At 42.7% G+C, this 27,425-nt stretch overlaps 4 protein-coding genes across 5 annotated transcripts; 2 read left to right on the top strand and 2 right to left on the bottom strand.

The window, feature by feature from the left end:
• Nucleotides 1-1,317: 1,317 nt before the first annotated feature.
• On the bottom strand, nucleotides 1,318-9,255 carry LOC126567769 (LIM domain kinase 1). 2 transcript variants are annotated; one of them, XM_050224053.1, is made up of 9 exons: nucleotides 9,210-9,255; nucleotides 7,481-7,580; nucleotides 6,700-6,814; nucleotides 6,468-6,598; nucleotides 6,153-6,377; nucleotides 5,911-6,003; nucleotides 5,359-5,753; nucleotides 4,249-5,209; nucleotides 1,318-3,759 (listed from the first exon to the last, which is right to left on the bottom strand). In XM_050224053.1, the coding sequence occupies exons 1-9, from the start codon at nucleotides 9,229-9,231 to the stop codon at nucleotides 1,347-1,349; spliced, it is 4,455 nt and encodes a 1,484-aa protein (XP_050080010.1). In that variant the 5' UTR covers nucleotides 9,232-9,255; the 3' UTR covers nucleotides 1,318-1,346. The 2 variants fall into 2 exon arrangements, with proteins under 2 accessions (XP_050080010.1, XP_050080011.1); XM_050224054.1 differs by lacking the exon at nucleotides 5,911-6,003.
• A 943-nt stretch (nucleotides 9,256-10,198) lies between these two features.
• On the top strand, nucleotides 10,199-11,316 carry LOC126568436 (protein unc-119 homolog). The gene is made up of 3 exons (XM_050224910.1): nucleotides 10,199-10,683; nucleotides 10,761-10,933; nucleotides 11,182-11,316. Exons 1-3 carry the CDS (start codon nucleotides 10,199-10,201, stop codon nucleotides 11,292-11,294), a joined length of 771 nt encoding a protein of 256 aa, XP_050080867.1. The 3' UTR covers nucleotides 11,295-11,316.
• Nucleotides 11,317-18,166: 6,850 nt separating this feature from the next.
• Nucleotides 18,167-19,901, bottom strand: LOC126568099 (putative protein tag-52). Its single transcript, XM_050224516.1, has 2 exons — nucleotides 19,746-19,901; nucleotides 18,167-19,680 (listed from the first exon to the last, which is right to left on the bottom strand). Exons 1-2 carry the CDS (start codon nucleotides 19,867-19,869, stop codon nucleotides 18,167-18,169), a joined length of 1,638 nt encoding a protein of 545 aa, XP_050080473.1. The 5' UTR covers nucleotides 19,870-19,901.
• A 3,435-nt stretch (nucleotides 19,902-23,336) lies between these two features.
• Nucleotides 23,337-24,653, top strand: LOC126568567 (60S ribosomal protein L27a). The gene is made up of 4 exons (XM_050225064.1): nucleotides 23,337-23,478; nucleotides 23,896-23,962; nucleotides 24,040-24,287; nucleotides 24,510-24,653. Exons 1-4 carry the CDS (start codon nucleotides 23,473-23,475, stop codon nucleotides 24,636-24,638), a joined length of 450 nt encoding a protein of 149 aa, XP_050081021.1. The 5' UTR covers nucleotides 23,337-23,472; the 3' UTR covers nucleotides 24,639-24,653.
• Nucleotides 24,654-27,425: the final 2,772 nt, after the last annotated feature.

Raw genomic sequence — 27,425 nt, 5'->3', positions numbered from 1 at the left:
CTAGAGGGAGCTGTACACATGAAGGAGAAACAAATAGGTTTGGCATTTGTGAAAGTAATTTAAAACTTATGTAAATATTTCCCAAGGTCCGTCCAAAAATAAAGGGAAAGTTGGAAATTTATGGTCGCTCTGGAATATCGTATCGGTTAATCAAAACAACAAAAAATGGCATTTTAAATGGAATATAACCTAAAGAACGCTACATTTTATCTATACACACAGCAGGTATTGAACTTATCATCTTTCCCCAACATACATACATTGCACCACCGTACCTTGCTTAAACTAGTCTTTTGAGGCCATTCGAACTTAGTCTGAAATCTTACAACAATAGTACAGATATTATTGCATTGAGAGAGAGAAATCGAAAGTTAATAGTGGTGTTATCTGAGTAGTTGTAGTGAGTGTTTGTGTGTGACAAAAAGGTGTGCTTTAACAGGAAAAAGGTGTGGTTTCGAGAAATCGACTTGTTTGACTTGAACTTTCGTAACTTGAGTCATTACTTAGCGAGCATTTTGGGGCGAGCAATAGCTGCCTTGGCGTTTGTTTGTTTGTTTGTCTTTGTTAGGGTCCAATTGTAACGTTGAGTAACGACGGGCGCATTGAGCCAGTTTTCCCTAAGATTCGTTAGCTGAGCAGTGTTTATATTGTGTTTGTAGGTGTCTTAAACGACAATATACAGTTGCTCTCATCCAAAATGGGACAGCTTAAAATTATATCGATCAGAAGCTACAAAGGATGGCAACATTCTGGAGACTAACAAACCACGGATCATTTTTTCCCTTGATTAACGTGATCCTAACTTGGGGATTCTATTGGACACGTTTAACTTTAAAAAAGTAAGCCATTCGATGGCCGGCATAACTTTGTGAAAATTTGGCAAACATATTACCAAGATTAGTGGTACCACGGGTCCAATCAGAACCTGTGCTGCTTAAATCGAATATCCATTATCAATAGTAAAATATCCGGCTTTCGAATGGCTTACTAGACTTGCCGATACCACGTAGTTGGATGGGCAGTCCTCACTTCGGGGGAAAGGTCTGCATGAGATTTGAACCCCGGTCCTGCCGTTTGAAGACCGGCGACGATGCCGCCTAGATCACCGGGCTGTTTTCCTTCTTTTTTTACACAAAGTAAATGAAAGAATTACTCTTAAGTAGCTGATACTCAAAATATCGGCAACTGATATCATAACTGATTCATAAAACTTTTTAAAAAGGCCCTCCTGTCGGTCTACGTACCCTAAAGTGTCCCTTTCTGCACGAGAGCACCTGTACACATGTACGTTAAAAATAAAAGGTACAATTTTTCAACTGTGAGCAAGCTTAATCTAAGCTTCCAGCTCACTTGGGCACCTTAACAAGAGCGGTCGGTGACAGTACCTTGCGCTCTCTACCACATCCGGTAACGGAACTGCCGTGCACCGTTCCGCGCACGGGACTAGACGGAGATAATGGGACTTTTCGTGCCATTCCGGGTCCTTTCGTTGTACCTTGCAGCGAAAGCATTGGACCACCGCTTGCTTTGCCCTTCAAAGCACCCGACACCGGATGATGGTCCTGCGGCAAGGCATTATTTACCTTACGTGCCTCCAACAGCCGTGCATTGAGGCGACGAATGCTTGCAGGGGAAAGAATTCCAATGCTCCGACTACCATTGCTACTACCACCAACAAGCGGTCGGCTTCCATTTGTAATAGGTTGGGAAGGAGACTCGGGACGTGAATTACTACCACTACTGCCCACCGTTGGCGAAAGTGTCGACGTGTACCTTTCCTTGCTGCCTGAGTTGGCACGAATTTCGTTATAGTACACAGTCATCCGTTCTACCGGCCGATAGGTACGGCCTTTGTTTAACTTTAGCAGACTAGCACTACCTACACCACCGCCAGTACAACTGATCGGTGGCTTTGCAGCGGAACGGATCATCTCATCAACACAAACCGCACTATCGGCAACCATTACGGAGGCCTTTGTAGAGCTTCCTGGTTTTCCAACAGCAGCGCTAGTGCGCTTTCCTGATGATAATCGCGCCGAAGGCCCCTTTTGACCCCCATCCGTCGTTTCGTTTGGTTTCAATTTGTACGAATGTACCATTGTATGGGCAGCTGATCGAACCGTGTTTAATTTTACCGCCCGATCTGCCGATGCGAGGTCATTCGCTGCCATCGCTGGGGTAGTAGCCGTCCCACCAAATCCGGTTTGTGGTTCCGGATCGGATGTGGGAGATATTTTCTGTTTGGTAGAAAAGATCGAACGTTCCGATGAAGTCGTACGCACGTGTCCCGAAGCTTTACCAGCCACTTTCGTGCCCGAACTGGCACTAGATCGATGCATTGCGGGAATGTCATTATTGCTTTGCTTGGAGCTGGATGGTAGCACACCGGCGGATGGCGCGGAAGATTCAGCGACGCGGAACAACTTCCGCGTATATTGGACGGCTTTTTGAGCACTTGAAGAAATTGTTTTTTCCTCCTTTTTGGCCGCCATTACACTAACATCCATGATTCCAACTATCGCTGTGCTGTTGCTTTCCGGCAGAATCGAGGCCAATGGCGAGGTAGCTTTCAGGGAAGAGAAATTATTTTTAGACTCTACCGGCAACGGTTTCGATTCCTCATCGAGCGCAATGTTTTCCTTTTCACACTTTTTACGTTCGTCTGAAGAAAGCATTTCCTTCTCACGATCTGCAGTAGATTTCTGGGCTTGATACGTCTGACACAAGGGTTCTACAGGTTTCGGTGGAATAGACTCACAATTCACTTCATTGTCCACCCGGTTACCGTTTACCTCCACGTAGTTCAAACTGGTATCACAACTCGAATCAAAGTCCGAACAGTTCTCCAGATCGCGCACATTGTTCAGCGTCAGGTGTCCATTTTGTACGTGAATGATGAAACCTTTCTCACCGTAGTGTTTCGTTTTCTGCTGCACCAACTGTCCATCCGCAAAAGGACTGTAAAACTGTTGATGGCCACTAATGATGTCTTTAGTACGCTCCAAGCTATCTTTCACCGAGGCAAGCACCTGATCTGTTGAAGGTCGCTCTGTCACATTCACATCAGCACTAGTAGCTTCCTTTGCAATCATCTCACTTGTCATGATTAAACTGATCGGTTCCGATGAACTTCCATCGTCTGGCGTGGTGCTCAAATCCGTCAACCGATCCGTACCTCCAGCGAGCCGTGCAGCGAGCAAACTAGAATCGAGCGACTTTCGTTGATTTTCACGACTTAACATCATGCGCTGGCGTCGTTTGGCACGTATACTGTCCCGTATACGATCCCCGTTGGCGGAGAAATCTTTCCCCAGGTGTGGTGACTTTGGTATATCGTTAAAATCCACAACAATGAAACCAGGCCCTGCAGCTACTGATGCTGTAGTACCGTTTGTCGTTTCCAGCGGTGGCACAGCAGCACTGGCATTACTATCTACAGGCACATTACGCACGCCGTCCACCATGTCTAGGCTTTCCGTTGTCGTTTGTACATCGGTCATTTTATGCTGCCGTTCGGCCGGGTCCTCCTCCTGTCCCTCGCAAATGCGCTTTCGGCTAAGCGATGGCTTAAGACTATAGCCACCGGTGGATGGTGGCGGTGTCGTCAGTCCATCCGGTGTTGTACACAGGCTCGATTCCGTACTCTGCAGTTCTTTAAAGTTTTCGATTTCATCGATTATTCTTATCGGAATGGGACGCTGTAGCGCTACGACGGTTGCCATGGTTTCTAGCCAACCTTGCAGCACATGGAATGGTGGCCTGAAATGGAACCGAAAGGAAAGCAAAATTAGAGAAAAAACATTAGATTTTCTTTCTAGATTGATGCGATTTGATCGCATGCCACATAGACTATGGCTGGTAAAAATATCAAAGATTTGGATTTTCCTTCTGTGTTGTAATATGGTTGGAGGTAAGTTCATTTTTATACCCGTACCCTCAGAACCCGTGATTCCTTGTACATACCACAACATACTCAGTACAGACATAATGAATTTTTTCTTGTCTGCTTGCGTTACTTAAACTCCTTCTTCACTTCTTTCGATTTTAATTCATCTCTAGCGGCTTTCCGGTCGCGACCATCTTCTTCAAACTCTTACTGGTAGCTATATTCACTTTTTCCAAGCTTTTGTTTATATCCCTCCTTATTTAATTTCTCCCACCTTACATCATTTCGAGCATACAGCAATCGATTTTAAGAATCAAATTTTTAAAATGAATAGAAATGAAAAAAAAATCTGCCACACTCACCGCTTGTCCGGATTTAAATCACAGCACAGGAAGGCAATCTTGTAGAACGGTTCCGGACACTGGCCGCAAAACTTTTCCCGAAACACTTTCTCGTTCAGCCCAAAGTCGGGCAACCGGGGCAAATAATCCGGATCGGCCTGCACCCGGCCAATAATTTCGCACAGCATAATACCGAACGAAAAAATGTCCACCTTCTCGTCGTACTTATTGCCACGCATCATTTCCGGTGCCATCCAGTACGGATTCCCAACGACCGTATACCGTTGCCGACGCGGCCGCCCACGTCGTCCAATCGTTCCATTACCACTCGCTGGCGGTACGGTACATTTCTCATAAGCAGTAGTACTTATCAACGGTTGTTTGATGATCCGCGCCAGTCCAAAATCGGCCACAATCACCGTCCCATTCTCACGCACCAAACAGTTGAGCGAGTTCAGATCCCGATGGATAATGTTCATCGAGTGCAAATAGCTCATGCCGGAGGAAATATCGCGCGCAAACGATATCCGCTGCTCCCAGCTAAGCGGTTGGCCGGAATCGTGTATCAATTCCTTCAACGAACCGCCGGGTATGAATTCCGTCACGAGATGTAACTTTTTGTCCTTGTACAGCACGCCGATGAAGCGTAGCACGTTGTGATGCGAAAGGGACCGCAGTACGGCGACTTCTTTGAGAAAATTCTTCTGCGCTTCCTCATCGACACGATACAGCTCTTTCAGCACCATTACTTCTTGCGTAACGCGATGCGTCACTTTGAACACTTGTCCGAAGAAACCTTTCCCTAGCAGTTCGCCCTGGACCAGATCCGAGGCACGGAAGATGCGTGCGGCTTTAGGTTCGACGCGAAACGATTTAGTGCGTGACAGGTCGTAAAATTCACCCCCGGTTGCCATGGTGCGATGTTCGTCTAGTAGGCGCGACATGCTTGAGCTTCGTTCCTTCTCCTTTAAACTATTGGTAGCTACAATGGGAATGAAGAAAAGCAACGTTAGTAAACCAAAAGTTCCTCTCTTGTTGTGTGGTCACGGATTTGTATACGGATTCTGATAATCGAACTCTTGAAAGGATTGAGTTTCTTTTGCTAAACTATATGTCTGGCACAATTCTTACCAGTATTGCAATTGACATCCTTCAATCGTTTCTGTAACTTTCGCGACGATCCGCTCATGTAGCCTTCATCCTTCTTTTTGAATATACGTTCCAGTTTACTGGGTGACAGGCTCCGCGTACCTTCATCGTCCTCATTGTTATTGACCGCGTCTGACGCACATTGCGAGGGACCACTGTACGAAGCTGAGAGTATACCTTCACCACCCTTAACATCAGGCATGGATTGCTCGATAAGGTCCGGATCGTGTTCCACCGTAAGCTGGAGCGCTTTACCCGCAGAAGCTTCGATGAGATTTTGTAAACTTTCCAACGGTACATCACGCACCGGTGTGCCGTTCACTTCTAGTACCTTATCGCCGACTCGGAGTGGCATTAAATCGGGATTGAGCGTTACTCTATGGAAGTAGTGGGAAAACAACGGAATCAATGAATGTTTAATCTTAAGCCATTTTTATCTGATTAAATTTAAAATAAAAATCTGTTTACATGACCACAACTTAACGAGTGATGGATGTTTCACAATACTGCAGAACAATTGTTAAATTTAATTACCTAAAGTGAAGCAAACCACAGCAAGAATCCAACGCGGTGTTAATACACGAAAATATGTACTTTCCTATCTGTCCGTACGCCGTACAGAACACCCTAGCAGAAATTAATGTCCCCAACGAAGTAAGCAGCACCAGACACAAACACAGAATGACGACAATTTTCGGTTAGTAAAAAGCGTGTTCTCTGCTGGAACTATCCGTGCAACTGTAACATCGTTCGATCTGCACCAAACGATTACTTACTCTGATATTCTAACGCTCTTGCATCCGTTCGCAACACCCTTCCCGGCCGTGCCAAACGGTTTCTCGTCAGTTGCCAGTCGAATGCGATCCGATCGATTGCCGCTCCAGGGTATCTCAACCAACCGGATGGAATGCGGTAGCTTATGCCTTTCCTTCGATGGTGACACTATTGCTTCATTTCGCTTCACTTCCAACGCTTTCTGCTGATGTTTGTAACATTGGCCGCTAGGTAAGGGATAGGCAAAAGAATGCGCGTCGACATTAGTGCTGTCGAAGAACGGATCAGTTTTCCAGCTAGCCTGCAATAATACGCACCAGTACAGTTTCGAGCGTTCCAGCAGCGCGTACGATTCCCTATCACCGATGAATACTTTACACAATTCGCAACGAAAGCATTCCGGATGAAACTTGTGATCTCCGGCAAACATCGCAGGTCCAGAGATAAACTGAAACGCGAGAAATAGAAGGAAAAAAAGCATCATGTTAGCTATTTATTAATGATAAGCGCACAACGCGTTGGATGTCTTCAAGCGGTGGATAGTATTACCTGCGAGCACTGCTGGCAGCAGTCACCAAACTTTGACCAATGATCATCCCTGCAGAACAGTAGCCCATCCTTCTCGAAGTACCAACTCGACAGTCGTGCATCACACACCGAGCACCTGCAGAAAGGGAAACAAAAGTTTAAAAAAAGGTACACATACATACAGACAAACAAACCAATGGTCTCATTGCAAATGGTAAATTTAATTAGCGTACTATAAACGAATTAAATCTTCCTCCCCTCATCCTCAAAGCCGACCCGTTTGGGCAGTACTTTGATACCGATTTTCGAGGGCACGTGGTAACGTTCGGGTGCACGTTTGTTTTTTCTGTTTTGCGCCTTTTGGACACTTCCTTACTAAAGGGCAAACACCAATACTTCGATCATTATCCGTAGAAAGTAACAACGATACAGTGAGGCTCATTTCAATGTAATCCTTCGGGCTGGCGCTCTCTTGAGAACCACATTGCTGAAAGCTTTTCTCGACATGAAAAGGCTCCTAGATCTTAAAGCTTACTAGAAATGCTGGTTCCACGTTTTTGGAGTCACCGGTCCGTCATTTTGGGAAAACGGTCCGTATGGGATTTGAGCCTCGGTTCTGTCATGTGGAGAACGGCGACGACCAACCATGTGAACCATCGACCATTCACAAGTGCTATTCTTATTTCACTCACTGTATTCATGCTATGTCGTCGTCTCATCATCCTCGCTCCTCGGTGACTTCCCTACTCAGCTAATGACTCTAAAGCTGTGCTACATGGGTGTGTATATCAACCGTGCTTACCTAAAGCATTCCGCGTGCCACAGCTGACCAACGGCGGCCACATGTCGTTCCGGTTCTATCGTGTTATAGCAGCTAGCACATGCAGTTGTGCCTGATTTCCCTGACAAAAGAGAGAACAAGAATAAAAAGCAGCAATTATGATAACAATTTCAATAATGTTTTGTCCTTCTCAACTCTCAACATTGAACGCCCTGCAACCACCCAACAACCCTTGTCGGATGTCGATGATTACTTGATTAACCTTCTCACCCCTTTCAATTCACAAGCACATGGTGGACTACTACTTTGCGCATAGATACGGATACAAGCCTACTTAGGGGGAGGGTAAATTAGTTCATTAAATTGCACATAGCTCGTTCTCTTCTTCACACCCAACGATTTCCCTCTCTCTGTTTCTCTTTTATGTTTTTTTTTTCTTCTTCAAGCAGGTCCGATTTGGGCTGATGTTTTCATTTGGATTTGGCATGCGTTCAAATCGCTTTCACTAGTTCACAGCTGGGTTTGCAACCGTTCTTATTCCGTTCTGCTTGGTGGGCACGACTGTGTAGGGGTACACATACACGCACACACAAAGCCTTCCTTTTTAGCGCATTGCTTCAAATCTATTTTCTAAATGCAACATATCGATCTTAGCGGACAGCGGCGCAGCAACACAAGAAGAAGGAAATCTCCTGCTTCAAAGCACACGCTATAGCGCTCCTTGTTTTTTTTTATTCCTTCTTTCTTTTGCTTAATGAATGAAATGTCAAGGTCAGGTGCAGCAGTGCTTATTTTGGTTGTGCGGCAGCCGTTGTTTACATTTTTGCTCTATTTTGTTCGCATTCTTATCAAAACGGGATTGCTTCAGCTACCGAGTAACCGTCCATGTGCGGTGTGTGACACATTTCTTCGAGGAAACGACTGGACATAAAATGAGATCCATCCATTAAATATTACGTGAGCCTTTCGGTACGTGAGAAAGGTACGGTTTCCGCTTGATAAGTCACTTGTTTTTTTATGTTTTCTTTTCTGCTCTGTTTGTTTGTTGCCGATTACACACTGCATTCCATGCCGCAGCACACACAGATGCAAACGTAGTTTTGGTCGATAATGGTCATCGCGGTGACAACATTTATCTAAAGAGCGTCGCATGAGTCACGCATCGTATGTAAACCGCATATCGTAAACACGGCAGGCATCGGTCGACCTTTCGGAACCAAACACGCACACACACACATTAGCGCATAGGTTTCAATCGCTAGTACGTACGCAACGCATATTTCTACGCACTATTACCAAACAGCAGGAGGCGAATGCGTATACGAGAGCGAATGAAAGGGAAACGAAGGTCGTAGCCAATGTTTTCTATTCTAGCATTATTTACTATTAGTTTCTTGTTTGTTTAAAGAGTACTACTGACTGAAACTCCTCTTTCTGAGCTGCTTTTATGTGATAACATGTTAAAATGTTGCACTTTACCCACTCCAAACACACGCACAATAGATTGCAGTATCAGCACTGCAGTAAGCGAGAGAGAGAAGCATATACCATACAACAGGCAAAAAAACGACACAAGCATTCACACACCCACGCCAACCACCCCATTCAAATCGGGGGAAGCGCTTCAGATGTGAATTTGTCGCTAAATAGCGCAACATACAGCCCACCGCGAAACAATATTTCACCGCACATCAATCGGCCCTGCCGACAATTACGTTTACCGCACATAATGCACCCCAAACACACGCACCTTTTGCCCCGTTTTCGCCCATCGTTGCATTTTTTTCCGTACACAAGATGATCTTCCTGCGCTTCCACCCTTCGCACTCACGGTGTGTTTTTCCTACCAGGGGTGGAATTCTTCACAGTATCACGCGGTCGAACGATATTTTACTTATTCCAACACCGTGCACCGCACATAGCTCATTAACGGGTGCATTTTCTGTTACCACTCTGCTTATTGTTTCCGCGGAAATTGAGCAATAATTTGTCTTGCTCCGCGCACACACTCGCACCGTACGCAGCTTTTCATTTTGTGTTTCCAACTCTTTTTGCTGTGCTTGGCATTTTGTTGACATTGAATATTTGTTCGCGGAGCTGTAGCAACCTTGGGCTTGGTGCGGGTTCAATTTTGACAGCTAGCCGTATGTGTTGGGTGGGCAAAAGGGGGAATTTCATTTGAATTATCCGTTGGATTGTGGAAGAAGTATTATTTTTGGGTGTTTTTGATTAGAAATTATTTTGCAAAAGGTCAAATTTAATTTTTCATTCACTTTTTCGATTGAAAATTGAAAGAATTTATCTTCTTTTGGTGAAATTTTGCAAATTCGTTTGTTGACATTAAAGTTATCCTTTTTTGACGCACTCCCCGCTTGACAGCTGACAGGTAACGAAGGGAACGAAAAAAAAAACAAACACAAATCCAGTAAACGCATCACGTACTTTTCTTTTCGCATTGTAACAAAATTCGTAGACAGAAAAGCATTTCTCCCTCCGCTGGTAAATGCAGCTATTTTAGTGTAGTGGTTTTTTTGGGTATCGTTTTATTTTGCTACAACAGTAGCGCATCGCTAGCGGTCGGGGAATCGTACCTGGTATTGGGTTCCACACCCCGTCCATCGTCGTCGTCGACCTCCACAAAAAGGAAGTGCATTATTCAATCGAGAAAAGCGACCGACCTTTAAATCGGTTCTGCGTTCTGGTGGTGCTGCTGCTGGTGTGACCCATATAAGAAACACCATGAGTGTGGTGGGCAAAAAGCTAAGCTCGTCGATGGCGGCCCAGGGCACTGATGCTGACGGACCATCGGCAACGAGTCCGACGACCGGTGGCACCAACAAAACGGTGCCCACCAGCAGCACAATCACGCCCGATTACGTGCTGCAACTGAATAAAATTACCGACGACTACCTCTGCACGCCGGACGCAAACATTTACGAGATCGACTTTACGCGGTTCAAAATCCGGGATCTGGAGTCCGGTGCGGTGCTGTTTGAAATAGCGAAACCATCACTCAACGACATTACCCACACGGCGGGTGGAGGTGATGGGAAGGGACGGGAATCGGTTGCGGGCGCGAATAGCGATGAACCTGCCGGAGCACCATCTGCAGGTACCACTACCGGTACCGAGGACACGGAAGAAACGTTCGAACCAAATGCGGGTCGCTACGTACGGTACCAATTTACGCCGCAATTTCTTAAACTTAAAACCGTCGGTGCTACGTAAGTGTTCCCGTTTACCATAAAAAAACACCACTTTTCCTATTCACCGTATTCATTTTCATCTCTTTCCTTTGCAGTGTCGAGTTTACCGTTGGCAGCAAGAGTGTGAAAAACTTTCGCATGATCGAGCGACACTTCTTCAAGGATCGGTTGCTGAAAACGTTCGACTTTGAGTTTGGATACTGTATTCCCTTTTCTAAAAATACGTGCGAACACATCTACGAGTTTCCCACTATCCCACCGGATTTAGGTGAGTTCTAGATGCACATGTGTGCAATTTGCAGTAGAGGAAAGCTGTGCCAGACATGCGATCTTGGGGCAGCATTTAAAAAACTAGCGTGGCAGTGGTGCATTTGCTCGTTTTTTTTTTCCTCGCTGCCATTGTACAAAAAAAAATCAAAACTATAATGAGCACATCCCATTGATGAGCAGATTCTAATTTTAATTTTCATCTCTTCCCGTTCATCCTCACGCAAAACAAAACCAAAACACACTCAGTGAACGAAATGATTCAGCATCCATTTGAGACGCGCTCGGATAGTTTTTACTTCGTCGACGGTTGCCTGGTAATGCACAACAAGGCCGACTACGCATACAACGGTGGCCTGTGAACCGGGGTATCCTTAGTAACCGTGCAAACAGCACGGATCAAGCCGGTTTGTGTTTGAATTTGTGGTGAATAATTTTTTTTTTTCGGTCGAGCTTTGCCCGATCTACGCAACACTACTAGTCAATCCTCTCGCGCGTGGATTTGTGTACGTTTATTTATGTGTGAATGTGCGTGTTTGTGTGTGCGTGTGCATAAGTGTACGTTTGTGTGCCGGTAATGGATTTCCTTTGCACCAAACGCGCCACCCCATCGCAGCAGAAGGCAGAATCAGAGATCTACAATAAATTGACCAAAGAAACGAGGGAAGCGAAGCGTACCGAAATCGGACCGATGGAAGGGAGTAAAATTGTAAACAAACATCCCGTCACCCTCAACGTGTAAGAACAAAACGCAAAAATACGAGATGAAAACACAAGAGGGGAGAGAAAAAAAAAGAAACAAAACAGGTATGTTAAATATAATTATTCTATAATGAGAGCAAACAACACAGAAGAAGAAGAAGAAGAACTTTAAAAAATCACAACACAACCCACAAACGAAACTCATGAAAGACATTTTGAAATAACGAATCTACTCGAATCTACTACTTAAAACACTTATAGAGCAAAAGAAACGATTATTGTGTTAGGTAAGATTAGCGAGAAAGCGAAACTCCCAAAGGAAGGTCGCCGCTAAAATTGCTTAGGGAATTAAGGGAATTATGGATGTGTTTTGAATGGCGCGAACGCGTTTTATCGGTAGAGTATAAAGCGACAAAAAAAAAAAACAAAAACGCCCCCCACGCTAACAGGCATAGAACAGCACACATACTGTGACTGTCAATAAAATAAGACCAGCAATAGTGAAAATGAGATTGTGAAGCCAATTTTCAACGAAACGACAATTTTTTTTTTTGTAAAAGTTAGTTAAACATTTTGGTAACACTTGCCTGTCATTGGATGACTTTTTTGGCATCTTTTCTTTACATTTTTACTCTCCATTCTAGGAAGGGTTAAATTTTTAAAACTTGCGTCAGGTTTTTTTTTATTATTATAACAATAATTAATTATTCTTGTAAGAATACAATGATGGAATAGATAGTTCAGCTGCTGATGCTCATTCTACAGAAATTTGGTTAAATTATACCAAGTACCAAGTATCGAAATCAGCTTGGGAAAAGCGGTCTTATTTTACTGGCGGTCACTGTACACACAGATATATATGTACCGTCTAATCACCTTTCTTGCCTTAATTATCCGTTTGTTGCCGGGAGAGCGATGAGCAGCCGGGATAAGCTCTTCTTAAATTGCAATTACCGAAACACGGGCGGTAGTGGGATCTTTGCGTGAGGAGGAATTGTAATGTTAAAAATAGATCGACACAACTGACGAACCATCCTGACTAGCATGATTTGCGCCGATAGAGGCACCAGTTGGAAGAAAAATACGCATTTTTATACCAAGATTGATCGAAGGATGGGAAGGAGAATAGGTGGGATAAAGCTTTTTTGTTTGTTACGTTCGTTTGCCTTTAGCGGATGCCATTTAAAAACGATGTTAATATTTAAATATGTTTCTCTCTCTTTTTTTCAAACTGACGGTTAAAAGGTTACCGCTTGTGTGGCCACTAGGTTTGCCCACAGACCCACAAAAGTAGTGCATTTCATACTACATACGTTGCATTGATTCTAGAAGCGCTTGGGTTCTGTCCTGTGTTCGTTGTGCTTAATGTCGTTGTCCTCCCATGTTCAAAGAGAGGAAAACGTTATTGCGCCGCGAACACAGCAAGCAACACACACGCGATTTTGCACCCCTCCCCGAAACCCTAACCGAAAACCTTTTGTCCTTTGACCGTGCTTTGCGGTGTTATGCTTTGTGTTTGAACTACCGAAAAAGAAACAGGGATTAGAGAACAAAAAAATAAATAAATCGAATCATTTCACTTTCACACCCCCCCCCCCCCCCCCCTACTTTGTCGGGAGGTGGTGACAAATAATAACCACCCACCCACCCACCAAACGCCATATATTGGCGCGGTTTTTGTTTTTGCGCCCGCGTGTTATTTGCGTGACCAGCACACTAGCAGCATGGTTGTTGAATTTCAATATGTAATGGGACTGTTTCTTGTTTTTCTTCCCGTTTTTTGTGTATGTGTGTGTGTGTGTGTGTGTGTGGTTTGTGTGTAATATCCCTTATGTTGCGCATGAAACGATGAGGTGTCCATGTCACGAAACGACTGCTTTCAACCTTTCATTATCGATTGTTTTGTCGGAAACAGGTGGTAGGTGTGTGTGTATGTGCGAAGAAAATGCAAAATGAGCTTTTTTTGTGTTTGTTTGGGGAAATTGTTAAATTTTCCTTTAACAAAAAAGAAAAAGAAAACATCTAGAAAAGATACAATGAATGAATGTTTAATTTTGTAGAATATATTTTTTTAAATTTACTGCAAGCAAAAAGAAAACCTCACACAACAATAAATAAATGTAATGCAAACAAACAGCCACAACAAATCACAAAGCATAAAACAATAAGAAAAACCCAACAACACTAATAGAGAGAGAGAGAGGGAAAGAGATAGTAAGAGTACCGTAGAGACATAGTAAAAACACAATAGAATACAAAAAAAGCACCGACACAAAGTATTCAAAACCTCACCGCACGCCAAAGATGAGATAAACGAAGAACGTAAATCACAAACACAAATATACGTTTAAACAAAACACAGAGATTATAGTCAGTCACATACACTCACTCACACACACACACACACACACACACACACACACACACACACACACACACACACACACACACACACACACACACACACACACACACACACATACACGATCCTATAGATGTGTGGTAATGCTTAGATGTTAAAACAGTTATCGATTAATACGCTTGCGAAGAAAGAAGAAAAAAGGACTGAGTTTTAGTAAACCTTCTTCTACTAAGCCATCTTGGATTGTATTCGGAAGGGAAGAACATACACAAGGCATCAAGATCACTACTAGTAGACTACTACTAACAGCATCACCATACACACAACGCTAGTCATGAGCATTTAAATACGGCTAGCGCTGTTAAACAAATAGATGTACTACTCAGTAAGCAATAATGAGAGAAATACAACAACAAAAAACACTAGCGCAAACGTCCGTCGGTTGTACTAAGCTACTAAGAACAGGCCAATTTTTATCTCAGATCGAGTTTAGTGATGTAGTAATTGGTAGACTTGGTTTTTGTTTCATTGTTGCTCTTGGTCGCTATGTTAGTTGCGATCGATTGACTTTGTTAGTATCTTCTTGGATATTGTGTGATCCCCCAAATGAATGCTACTGAACAAGGTCGCACGAAGAAGCCTCTTTTATAGGACAAGCTCTCTTAGATGTGCCAGACAGAGCCTTCTGGGCGTCGAGACGTCTGGTGATCTGCTGCCAAGAGTGGTGGTGTGGTGATCTGCTGCCAAGAGCTGTCAAACATTTTGCAAACTAGCGGAGTGCGCTCTCCACAATCTAATCGAACCTGTTCTTATAACAACAAACATTTTAATTTCAAGTACATCCTGCATCTATCATTAGCGTACGATAGCATTAAGCGGCGTCTCATAAAGACTAGAAAGCTACCAAGCGCAGCAATAGAGGAGAAGAAACAAACAAGACTTAGTTTTTGGCTGGCGACTCTTGTGCGATTCTTGAGCTAACTTTTATGGATGCTGAGTTACGAGTGTGTTTACACGCTCGCATCACAACCCTAAGCCGTAAGTCGTAAACTACCCGCCCTGAATGTTTTCTCTTTGTACCGTCTGTTTTATGTACCGTGTTTGGTATTTTTGGAATGGTTGATGCATTTTTTATTATTATTTTAGAATCCCCATTAGATCGATCGCCTATCTTGGCTGACATCATCAACCCCCTAGTCACACAACCCCCCCTACTAGTCATTGTGTTTAAGTTTTAGTTTGAGCAATTTATAATCAAATCTCCGATGTTGTCTTTTTTCCTATGTGTGTGTGAGAAAGTGTGTTAGTTTATAAAGGGAAAAAAGGTTAAAATTATTTAGGGCAAGGTTTGAAATTGAGCAGAGTTAGGAGATTGTCTTTTGACACGTTCCTTCGTCCATGAGGACAGATCGAGGTTTTTCTTTGTTGCTGATTGTACAGGAGGAATCAGTCAAGACCTGTCGATCTTTATACTAAAACTCTGAACGGAATGAGGTTTTTATTGTCAAAAAAAACTAAACGAATTCGAAGACAGAAGGAAAGGATATTTTACTAATAGTAATCTTTATTAGCAATTACATCACCCAGCTCCAGGTGCGCTCGTCAGTACACCTTAATAAGCCGCCCATTGAAGCATTGTATGTGCGTTGTCCGTTGAACGAACCTAAAAAACCCCCAAAACGAACTTAAATCGATCGTAAAAACAAGCTAAAGCAAAGCAAAAGCAACCAAAAAAAAGAAAGAAAAAACTCCTAGAATATCGAAAGTATAGAGATAGTAGATAATTGTGGTAAAGAAAGTAAATCTAAAAAAAGTAAAACGTAACGAAAAATCATCCACACAAAATAAAAAAAGAGAAAACAAAAAAACATATTAGAAACATAGAAAATGAAGATACGATGAACAGATAGTAACAAGAGATAAACTAAAGGCAAAAATCACAACAAAAATTGAACACAATTTAATTATTTCCAAACGTTTTTCTATAGTGCAAAGCTCTTCTTAATCAGATTCAAGTAATTACAAATATTGCAAAGCAATGAAAAATGAAACCAAAAACACACACACACACACAAGAAAGTGGTTCAGTTCGGTGTGGCTCCTTTGTCTAAAACATTCAAACTAATTCAATTTAAAAACGAAAAACAAAGCACACACACACACACACACACCGACACGCAGAACAGAAATGTAAGAAAAAAAGCGTAAAATTAAATCGAGCAAAAGTAGCAAAACGAGTCAAAACGTGAATCTAAGGTGGTGCAAAACGAAATTACTAGTCAAAAAACAAGTTCGCAAAATAAAAAAGGAGAAAAAAGAACAAGAAGTAAACTTCAACTCTAGAATTATCTTCTAAAGAAGATAAAATAAAGTAATTAGAAAACACAGCAACCGTGTACGGATAAGAGGCGCTGATCACGCGGTTCTCCAGTAAATTTAAAGTCCTAGAACTATGGAAGTAAAACCAAACTAGCAACCAAAAAAAAAAAACAAAGGCAAAGAGAACAACCACAGCTTCATGCAAAAAATCTCTCCACTTCTATGCACTTTTAAAGTGACAATATTGTTGCTGTTAACTAATCCTTCCCGTGTTTCCTCTTTCTTGAAGGAATTAACAATTTGGGTTTGTCCTGGAAGTGTTTCTGATTTTCCTTTAAGTTTTCTAGTTGCACACAAACCATTGTGATCGTACTGTCCTCGTTTGAGTTGTGCTTTCGATTCGAGACCCTCATTAACTCCAAGTACGATAAAATAGATAACACATTGTTCGGTGTAAAAAAAAACAACAAACGTCTGCGCTTGTCTTCTTTCCCCACAGCTGCATCCGAAATTATGTCTTTAAGCAAGCAACGAAGCTTCCAACCTGTAAAGACTTTATCGGCTGGGTCGTTCGGTGCCATTCTCATGATATGACGAGAAAGAGGATTGGGAGACTGCTCACTCACATGTCAGAGGTGAGACCTTCTGGTCATCGCTCACCGAGGGCAAAGAGCTACATTGTGAGGACAAAGAACTACTTCGTGAGTGCGTAGAGCTTTTGAAGTGTGCGAAGAACAACCTTGTGAGGGCGAAAGAGGCTAAACTGAAGGGGTAATGTAGACAACGAGTTTTGCCGCACAAGTGAAATATGCTTTGAATTTGTGCAGACTACGGAGCAATCGTTTTGAAATAGAAGAGCGCGCTCAGAGTCCTCAGTTTATTCAGTTAAAACCTGCGGGTAGCTCTCGAGAACTTCCTAGACTTTATTCTAGCGTCTAGCAAACGGAGCACAACCTAGGTCTGATGAATGGTATTATCGCATGATAGACTGTCGCCTTCTGTGTGTAAGTACAAGGACTCTAGGAATCGGGAGCAAAGTATCAGTTGGCGACGATTTCCAGGTGATAGAGGAAATTCTGCTAGCTTGGTATGAGCAGCGAAATCCGAAGAAGTATCAGACAAATCGTGCCTACTACGGGTTCCGCAAATTCCTGAGGTTCAGAAGACTCCAGTACCACACGAAATACACGATATATCGCAACACTGGTACGTCCGGCAGTTTTATACGGGTACGAGTCCTGAACTAGGTTGATGGAAGACGCCAATGCATTTTCGTACGGCTGGTGATAAGAACTATCTGATCACGTGATGAGGGTGCCGGACTCATGTCCAGCCATGAAGGTGGTGATCAGTGACTCGACCCAGGGAACTCGTTCACTGGATTTAGTGGATTCAAATTTGTACGAGATCGAACACAGTCGTGTTTGGAGGACTGCAGTTTCGGGATCGAGTTTCCTCGAAACGAATTAGAGACTTGGCGTCGCACTCAAGCTGGAATCTCAAAAGAGCTGACTGCAAACTGGCAATACTGTCATTGCAAGATTGGAACTATTGCAACAAATCTAATATTCAAGCGTATTTGAATTTATTTGAATTCGATCACCGTGGTTCACCAAAAATTGGGCAACATTTACAAGTTAATGAAAAACACTTTATTGACATATTAATGAAAAACGAGGCTCGTGGTAAAATTCCGTTCTGAGTGGCCTTGATGAATAAATATTAAATTCTAATCACTTATACTACAGTACAAAAATGAGTTCGAAACGAACGAGAAAAATCAAGAGATTCAATGATACAATTTGATCAGTATTTAGGCGACTTACTATATACTAAACAGGATCATGATCTTCAGTAACGCCAATGGCTAGAAGGAAATCTAAAATGAACGTGTCTACTTCCATTGGCCTGCGCTTCGTGTGCAGACGGGTTCGGGTCTCCAAACTGCCCGCATATCGCTTCCGAAGTAGTAGTTTGAATGCTATTCTCTTCTCCCCTACTAAATTGAGGTTTAGCCCCATCAACAGTATTGCTGCTCGTTGCCTGTGGAAATCGATGCTGTACGACCGTTGATTCACCCGCAAACGATCTCGTTGGGACGTACTGTTGCAATCCACTCGGTTCCCCAACCGATTGATTCATCTCCAAACAGTTAATGCTCCTAAACGGCCACAGCATATGTCGTCTCTTTTTAAATCGGTCCGCTTTCTGGACCCGATCCGGGCTAGCTGTCTTACGCCTTAACAACCACATAATATCATCCTCCGGTTCTAACCGCTGCAGATGTTTCTTCCTCATCGGTTTCCTATTGCTCGACAGCTTTCGCAGCGTTTTCCTACACTGGACGTGCAGTTCGATCGCTTCCTTAATCGCCACGTACCAGGCGTGGCTTTCGTCCTCACTGTCCGAGCAAAATATCGTACCATCGCCGCTACACGTTAGCCGAAAGTTGCCCCGGAAAAGTTGTACAATTTTACACTTTTTCAGTGGAAACACACAGCTACACGCGATGCTAGAACCTTCCGTCAGCAATACCTCAACGTCCTTTACCACCCGACAGTACATGAACATGTCCGACATCAGGATGCAGTACTTTTTCGAGGTCGATCCGTCCGTCTTTTGCTTGCGCAGGAAACCTTCCTTCAGGATCTTCCGGCCGGGTTTGACCAGCTTGAGCGATTTGTTCGTCAGTGCGTTCTGTACGGTGATTAATCTTTGCGTGTTTTCGTAATCCTCTACGACGGCGTTAATGTGCGACACTGACTGTTCGACGAGCCGGATCGATTCGAGCAACGGTTTGTAGGCAGCGTCCGATGGGCTGGTGTACAGGAGTACCTGTTGCAGTAGCAATTTGTACCGTGGTATGCGCTGGATCGGTGTGATAAGCAGCGAAATCAGCTTCATCTGCACTTCCGGGCGTGATTCCGTGTTGGTAATGTATCGCTTCAGGGTTGGGCTTTTGTCCATCAACGATTGCAGTGTGCAGAGCGAGTTGCGATAATCGAACGCATACACCGAGTAAAGCTTAAAAAACGGTCCCAGTGCGGTAAACGCTCTTACCACATTGTCCAAATTTTCGTCAAGCTTCTTTAGCAACTCCTGGCTCAGGTTGTGTATGGTGTCCAGCTGGCCAAAGATCTGATTGTGCACCTTTTCCGTGAGAAATCCATTATGGCGCAACGGTGTCACAAAGTACTCCAACAGCAGATCCAGCTGCCGCAGGTACGACTCTTCGGACGTACGAATTTCACGTATGGCTTGCAGGCGGAGCTGTTGTCGTTTGTCCGCTTCATCGTTTTGGACCATTGGTATGCAGCGTACCGGGCTGTTACTGTGTGAACCGGGTAGCATAAAACGACGGCCACCTGGGAAGGGATTGTACCGTGAGTGCGTGATGCGATGTAATTGTGTAGCTAATTTTTAAACTTACTTCCAACGCGAACATTGTGTACATTCTGTACCTTCAGGGCGGCTATCAGCTCGGAACGCATGTCTTCCGGCATTAGTGGTTGCAGCTGCATTCGTAGACCCGCTTTTGGCGTTGATTGTGCCATGTTTTGATAGTTATAATTACGTTTTAATTACGGTACGATCACTAACGCTTTGGTGGTCGCTCCGTATTTTGATAAACTCGGCCGTTTGGTTGCGGCAGTTGTTGTGTTGTGACGACAGTTTTCATTCAAATTTCAAAACAAAAGTGACAGATACGAGAAGCTGCGGTCGAAGAGTTGAGTGAGTGGAATTATTTTACGGAAATAGAAATAGTGTTTTTTCCCATTTTTCTCGATTATTTTACAATTTAAATAAAATTAATTAACATTTCCATTTTTTTAACAAGTCATCGAAATATAGTGAAGTAATAAAAAAACATTCTTTATTGCAGCTTTATTCATCAAATATCTGCTTCAAATCTCAACCGCTAGGTACAGCCCGAAACGTCTGCCAGACGTCTGACGAACGTTTCCGCTGAAAAGTCACACAAGCAACAGCCGGTTCTTTCTCTTTCCGCCAAATTTATCCTGCTACCGGCACGGATTTAGTACGCATTCCGCGATCAGTATTAGGACATCAAATCATGTTGATTGTAAGTATCGATTAAAAATTAATTACCAACAGCGAGCGCTCCCTTCATCGCCATCGTGCCATTACTACTGTTCATCAGAGTAAAGCTGCAATATGAACCCGATTTGGTGGAGCCTTTTTCGGCTGACTTCTTCATTGATGATACTTCCAGCGACGAGCGGACTGAATGCATATGTGTACAATTTTTTCTTGCAAACAATCCTGTTGATACGTGCTGAACTGACGCCAGAATTTAGATACGTAAAAGGGCTCCAAGTCGATCGAATCTCCCGCTACCTTTGGTCCAATGATGGTCAAAGGAAGCGCCTCGTCTGTTGCCGCAATAGAGATGATTTGCGAGAGATTAGCATTAAATCTGATTATCTTTTTTACAGAACCTCGACGTACACATGAAGAGCATGAAACTGTTTCGCTGGGGTCGTGTTGGTAAGTTAAACCATCCGTGCTGCTGCATTCCAAGCTGCCAAGCTGTATTCGGCATTCGTTGAAGTTGGTTGGAGGCACATGGATCTGAACTACAGCCACCGGTGGTCAATGAAGTCTAGACCTCGAGAATATTCAGCCTGTAAGTATTCGTTCGATTATGCTTAAATGGCTTCCTTTTTCCTTATTTTCCCCTGATGATAACTAAAGCGACGAGCGGACAGAATGCAACGTGTACAAATTATAATGCAAACAATCCTGTTGATAATTGCTTTTACTGATACAAGCTGGAACTGGGAACGCTACATTTCTCTTCCTATTCGCTTCTTGGCACTAATCATACCAATATTCTTCATATTTGCAGGGTTACTTCTGGATGCTCGGTATGCAATCCAAGCCACCATCCACCTTTGTTATGGAGCCCATTTTGCATATCGCTGTGAATGGCATGAATACTGCGAAATAACATCTGGACCCGCTGGTAGCTCTGGAAAGCTCTGCGGGATAAAAAGCGCCTGAAATTGTAGACCAACAATTCAGGAAGTTATAGTGCCAAAGAACATCAAATATCTGGGGACCTACTGCTTAGGCAAACGTTATGTACCTTTCAGTGTTGCTATCAACTTGGGTGGGAATATCCTTCTGCAGTTGCATGCTGTGACCCATGTGTAGCGATTAGAATAGCACGATACGTTGCGACAGACGGAAAGAAAAATAGATCGATTGAGCGTGATAGGAAGAAGTGAGAAATAGAATAAACATCAGTTGAGTTTGTTTAATTGACCGAAAAGCATTTCACCGTGTGTTGCGTCGTTTGAAGTCAGAAACATTTATTGGAAAGAAAATGGGTTGCCATGGAGCCACCCGAAATCGGCATTCATTAGACCTTGTTGTAATATGTTGAAATATAGTTGTGTAAACATCTTTTTAACTTGGTCTTAAATTTGCTCTGCCAATCAGATCAGAAATTAACTTTCTCATCTGAGATCGCAGGATTGACTGCACTTGATCATCCAACCAACGGGCTCGCTGTCGAGTACTTTCTTGCATCAGCTGTTAAAGCAACTGTCGACGCACAAATATCACAAATAATGCGATTCAACGGAAACGTAGAAATGTTCTAAACTCGATTATTTCTAGCACATAAATTTGTTTGATTTATCGCATATTATTGGTCTGATAGATCATGCCGACCATACAATGACTTACACTATTGATTTATGCTACGGAACCTGACAGCCCTACTTGTTTATTGTGTGGGCTGACTAGATGTATCGTATATAACGGGACAGTCCCGTTTTTTTATTCCAAAAACCCCGTCGTATCCATGAAAATGACCAATTTTCCCGTATTTCGATGTCCTGACAACTTTTTTTATTTGGAATTTGCCGCTGGAGTTCCGCAATAGGGCATGTGTAACTCATAAAAGTTCAACAAACTGTGATCGAGATGTATTTGCTGTGCAGCGCCGATTACTCACAACCAAAGAAGCCGTGTACAGCGACAAGTTTTCAATTCAGCTAAACACGAGCTCAGCGTAGAAAATGCACCTTCATCCTTATAATTGTATTCGTACGATTGCTTTAATGCTGTGTGCGATTGAAAAATGTAATATGAATTCTTGTCTTTCTTAAAAATACCCGATCCACAACCCGGGTTCCGATTTTTCATCAACTCCGCCTCCGTTTGGCCCGCCTACTACTGAGGGAACGGTGGAGGTGAGATCTGTAGGCGGTCTTTGCATAAACAAATCCAGAAGACTGGTCATTCTAGATCCTTTTATGGTTTGTTATCAATTGTTCATTGTATCAAACAATTGTTATCAAAGGGAATCTTGAAAGCTACAGGAATGTTAAAAAGAACATCAAGGACAAGCCTTTCCTAGTCTGTTATCTAAGTATTTAATGAATTTACTTAATCAATTTATTCATTTGATGCGTCTTTTTTGTTGAGAGTTTATGCAGAATGCAATAGGTTTTTGCCAAAATGTAAATAAAATATAGTAAAAACATTTGTCGATAACAAACAATTGTTATCAAAGGGATTCGTGAAAGCTACAGAGATGCTAAAAAGAACTTCAAGGGTAAGCCTTTTCAAGCCTATTACCTAAGTTTTTAATGATTTTACTTGATAAATTTATTCATTTTGTGCAGAATGCAATGATTCTTTGCTAAATTGTAAATAAAATACAGTAAAAACATTTGTCGATAACAAACAATTGTTATCAAAGGGATTCGTGAAAGCTACAGAAATGCTAAAAAGAACTTCAAGTGCAAGTCTTTCCAAGTCTGTTATCTAAGTTTTTATGATTTTATTTGATAAATTTATTAAATTAATGCCTTTTTTGTTGAGAATTTATGCAGAATGCAATGATTCTTTGCTAAAATGTAACTAAAAAATATTTAAATCGATCATTATTGTAGTTTTGTGTGAATTTTTTTTTCCGCTACGCTATCCCACCGCGAGGCACCCTCGCAAGTAGCTGCTGTCAGATGTCAAACCCTCCCGACCCGTCAAACCAACTTCCGCCAAAACGTCACACAACACAAACGTCAAACACACCGACCATCTCTTTCTTTTTCCGGCAAACTCTAGCTGCTGGCGACACATTTTTGTGGTAACAGCGCCAAGTTTTTGGATTTTCGTACACAATGGTCGTAAGTGTCGGGTGAAATTGTTTATTAACTGCGGCCACTTCCTTCGGTGCATCGATTGGAAGGAGGAAATTGGTGCAAATGGGTCATGGAAAGCGATTGTGGAAGGTGGATATGTGCTACCCTTGGAGAAGGGCTATCACCGAACGGAGAGCGCCTTAAGCCGTTTGCCAAGGCACCAGCAGTTTGATGTACCCCTGCGACGGCATAATTGCAAACAATCCTGTTGATGCAAGCTGATCTGTTAGAAGAAGATAGGATTTGCTGATTTCATCAAGCCCCGCCACGGAGCGAACCTTCTCATGACATCCGAAGGGAGTGCGTCGTCGTTTGTTGACATGTGGATGTTTTAGTGGGGAGGGCCAATTCAAGTGGACACAGCATGATGGATTAATCCACCATTTATGATCTATCTTACAGAGCCTTAAGGTACGCAGGAAGACCAGGAAGCTGCGTGGTCACGTCAGCCACGGTCATGGTCGTATCGGTAAGTACAACGATCGGTTCTTAATATCTGTGATTGTGTGATTTGTGAACGTTTTGTTTCTCTTACCCTTCTTTCAGGCAAGCACCGTAAGCATCCTGGTGGTCGCGGTAACGCTGGTGGTATGCACCATCATCGTATCAACTTCGACAAATACCATCCAGGATACTTCGGCAAGGTCGGTATGCGAAACTTCCATCTGAACCGCAACCACAAGTTCTGCCCGACCATTAATCTGTCGCATCTGTGGAGCTTGGTGCCAGAAAGGCTGCGCGAGGAAGCGAAGAAGAACCCCGAGAAGGTCCCGGTCGTCGATCTGGTTCAGTTCGTAAGTATCTGTTCGATTGTGATGAAATGGCTTTCTTTTTCCTTACTTTTTCATGATGATAACTAAAGCGACGAGCGGACAGAATGCAACGTGTACAAATTATAATGCAAACAATCCTGTTGATAATTGCTTTTGCTGATACAAGCTGGAACTGGGAACGCTACATTTCTCTTCCTATTCGCTTCTTGGCACTAATCATAGCAATATTCTTCATATTTGCAGGGTTACTTCAAGCTGCTCGGTTCCGGTATGCCGCCCAAAATGCCTATCATTGTGAAGGCGAAATACTTCTCCAAACTTGCCGAGAAGCGCATCAAGGCGGTCGGCGGTGCGTGCCTGCTGCGGGCTTAGAGTATTGGCTTAAGGGATCTAATAACACTCGCACACAAGGGCGCGCGCGCACGGAAGGATCCAACATTCAGTGTCGTTCGTGTGTATTGTTGTGTTTGTGGAGGATGTGTGTATTTCTGGTGAACATCAGCACACGAGAACGCAAGGATGAGAAAAGAAGCAGAAAATACAAGAAACCAATATCTAAAACCTAACATGCCATCGAACGATTTGGCTTCTTATTGTTGATTATTGTGAGAAAGATGGCGAAGAGGAGGTTTTAGAGGAGGTTGTGTTGGAATACGTAACTGAAAATTACCCTGTAGTCCTGTAGTGTATTGTAGAGGCATGTAGGACTAGACATGTCAGACAACAAGGACCAATGGAGAGAGAGAGAAAATGTGCATGAAGGACCCCTTCATGAGTAAAAATCTATGTGAATGTTCTTTCTTGAAACTTATTCGATCACACAGGATAAAGAGCTATCATATGAAGGCTTGCTTTTGCTCAACTTCCAACTGTTTCTGTTTTTGAAGATCAATCGAACGATCGGCTGATGAAATATCTCGCCAGAACTAACGTTGGACCTTTTTTGAGTTGCAAGGGTAATTACTGCAAGTCACTCCCAATGGTGAATGAGCAAAGCGAATGAAGGAGTTAGAACCTAACAATGTTAGTTGACTTGTATGGTGCATAAAATATCCTGATGGTGGTCTGAGGCCGTTCTGTAGCAGGAAACTAATTTTTTGATTGGATTCTTAACGTAATCATGGTTGTGACCTCGTGTTAAAAAATTAAGAGATCTTGAAAGAACCAACAAGACCTCCGGCATATTTCATTAAGAGTCATCAAAAGGTATCAACGGTAAGCCAGAGAGGTGGTAAGTTACGGACTAGCTTACAGCAAATACTGGGCGTCTCCATGAAGTTAACAAGTACCGCATCTCCACGTCAGTGATTCATTCGGAAATAAATTTGATTGGAATCTAAACGATATAATGGTAGCGTCCAAGTGTTCAAATGATAATTCAGACATATAAGAAGACATCCGGCGTATTTCCTTAAAGGTCATGTATCAATGGTGACGGTAGCATGGTATCAACTGGGCGTCTCCATGAAGTGCAAGTCCTCGTGACAATGAGGTTCATTTCATCATGACCTCTATTTCATTTTTTTATGCTTTATCTCCCTTTTCTCGGACTTTTTCATGCGTTTGAAGCGGACTGTTTTTGTGTCTCCTCGTTGCCTCTTCGTCGGGTTGTTCACGCGACAAGACAGTCGCGTTCGGAAAGTGATTGGATATGGATGTGCGACGAGTCACTATGTGCTGGTTGAATTTAATTTTGTCGCCATTGTGATATTGTTAACAAAATCAACGTATTTCATCGAGAAAACATGTGCTCGTACCCAAAATTAGACGATTTCGAGCGCCAACTAGAGGAAGAAAGAAAGCAGCGATACGCGATACGCTTCGCTTGCATGCATACATACATGCACCCGTACGGCTTGTTTCGGCTTGTACTTCAAAACAGCGGTTCAGATTTCGGCATGGTTTAGGCTTGGTGAACCAGCAGATCATTTAGGCCGGTTCTTGAGTGAACGGATTTGTACCAACAAGCCCAAAGCAAGCCGAGAACAAGCCGAGTGGATTTCATACATTTTCTCTCTCGGATTGTTACCAGGGAGTGTCACATATCCTATCCAACATGATCCGGCAAAATTTCTTTGCTTGTGACCAATAATTTTTGTGTAAAAGGTTTGAATTATTCAAGAAAAGGTAAATTGACCAGGAGAGCACATTTGAGAAGGACTTACGTCAAGACATCTATCTATAAGACGTTATTGGAAAATGGTGGCTAAGTGAGGATCGCTTGAGAGTTGTCTTGTCATGTCTCGTATAGTTTTATTCTTATTTTATTATGCTAATTTTTTCACGGACTGTTTAAGAATCTTTTCTGGATTCTAGCCTTCAGTTTTTATCGCCATATCCTAATAATTATTCTTCGGATGTTCCATTGATTACAAAAAAAAAAAACAATTTGATTCCCAGCTCTAGTCTTCTTTCGCGTTGCTTTAATCGAATAATTAATCAAACATTGTTCCGAATTGAATATTTACTTGTTACAAACGAATTTTTCTCACAAAACAAAAAAGGAGGTTCATTTCTAGGTGCCACAAATGCACAGAGCGAAAAAACAATAATGCGCAACAACAAACGCAATGATAAATAACTGTATAACATTGTTGTATGTACAGAGCAGGAGAATCGACTCACTCCTAACCACAAACGCACAAGATTACTTTACAAATCGCACTGCCCTAAACAAAGCACGAACAACTTTGATATCCGGGTATCCGGGTATGCTTTTTGAATTATTAACAGATACAGTATACGTGTCTCTAGCATATTAGTATAAAGTTACAACATATAGTTGTAATTGATGTATTTGTTTGGCCTTGTTTGCTTGTTCGTAAGATTAGTAGGAAAAGGTAGGTTAGTACATTACGTTCAGTAGTTCGATGTGACAGGCAACGTTACATTTTCGGTCGAGAGTCATTTGTTCGTAAAATTTTTCAAAAGAAAAAAAAAACATAATCTACTCTAAAAAAAAATCCAAATGTGGGGAGCAGCAGAGTGTTTCCGTTTTTAAAAAGATGTGTAAATTTATAAAAATTAAAACAATGGTTCGATGTTACGACGGTTTTGTTAAATTAATGGTTCCTTAATATTTAAAATATTTTAACCCTGGTTTTTTTTCCTTTTCCGGTTGTCCTTTCCTAGACTCGGTTGTTTTACAAACAATATCAA

Source organism: Anopheles maculipalpis, chromosome 2RL (genome assembly GCF_943734695.1).
Source record: "Anopheles maculipalpis chromosome 2RL, idAnoMacuDA_375_x, whole genome shotgun sequence".
Lineage (NCBI taxonomy): Eukaryota > Metazoa > Arthropoda > Insecta > Diptera > Culicidae > Anopheles > Anopheles maculipalpis.
Note: the sequence above shows the minus strand (reverse complement) of the source record. Positions and strands in the feature narration are given on the sequence as shown.

Coding starts and splice junctions, on each gene's coding strand:
- LOC126568567 (XM_050225064.1), top strand. Junction 23,963..24,039: donor CCACGGTCATGGTCGTATCG/GTAAGTACAACG, acceptor CCCTTCTTTCAG/GCAAGCACCGTAAGCATCCT. Junction 24,288..24,509: donor TCGTCGATCTGGTTCAGTTC/GTAAGTATCTGT, acceptor TCATATTTGCAG/GGTTACTTCAAGCTGCTCGG.
- LOC126567769 (XM_050224053.1), bottom strand. CDS start 9,231: ATGGGCGAAAACGGGGCAAAAG. Junction 6,599..6,699: donor GCTGCCAGCAGTGCTCGCAG/GTAATACTATCC, acceptor CTCGCGTTTCAG/TTTATCTCTGGACCTGCGAT. Junction 6,004..6,152: donor AAGAGCGTTAGAATATCAGA/GTAAGTAATCGT, acceptor AATTTCTGCTAG/GGTGTTCTGTACGGCGTACG.
- LOC126568099 (XM_050224516.1), bottom strand. CDS start 19,869: ATGGCACAATCAACGCCAAAAGCGGGTCTACGAATGCAGCTGCAACCA. Junction 19,681..19,745: donor ACACAATGTTCGCGTTGGAA/GTAAGTTTAAAA, acceptor ATCCCTTCCCAG/GTGGCCGTCGTTTTATGCTA.
- LOC126568436 (XM_050224910.1), top strand. CDS start 10,199: ATGAGTGTGGTGGGCAAAAAGCTAAGCTCGTCGATGGCGGCCCAGGGC. Junction 10,684..10,760: donor CTTAAAACCGTCGGTGCTAC/GTAAGTGTTCCC, acceptor TTTCCTTTGCAG/TGTCGAGTTTACCGTTGGCA. Junction 10,934..11,181: donor CACTATCCCACCGGATTTAG/GTGAGTTCTAGA, acceptor AAACACACTCAG/TGAACGAAATGATTCAGCAT.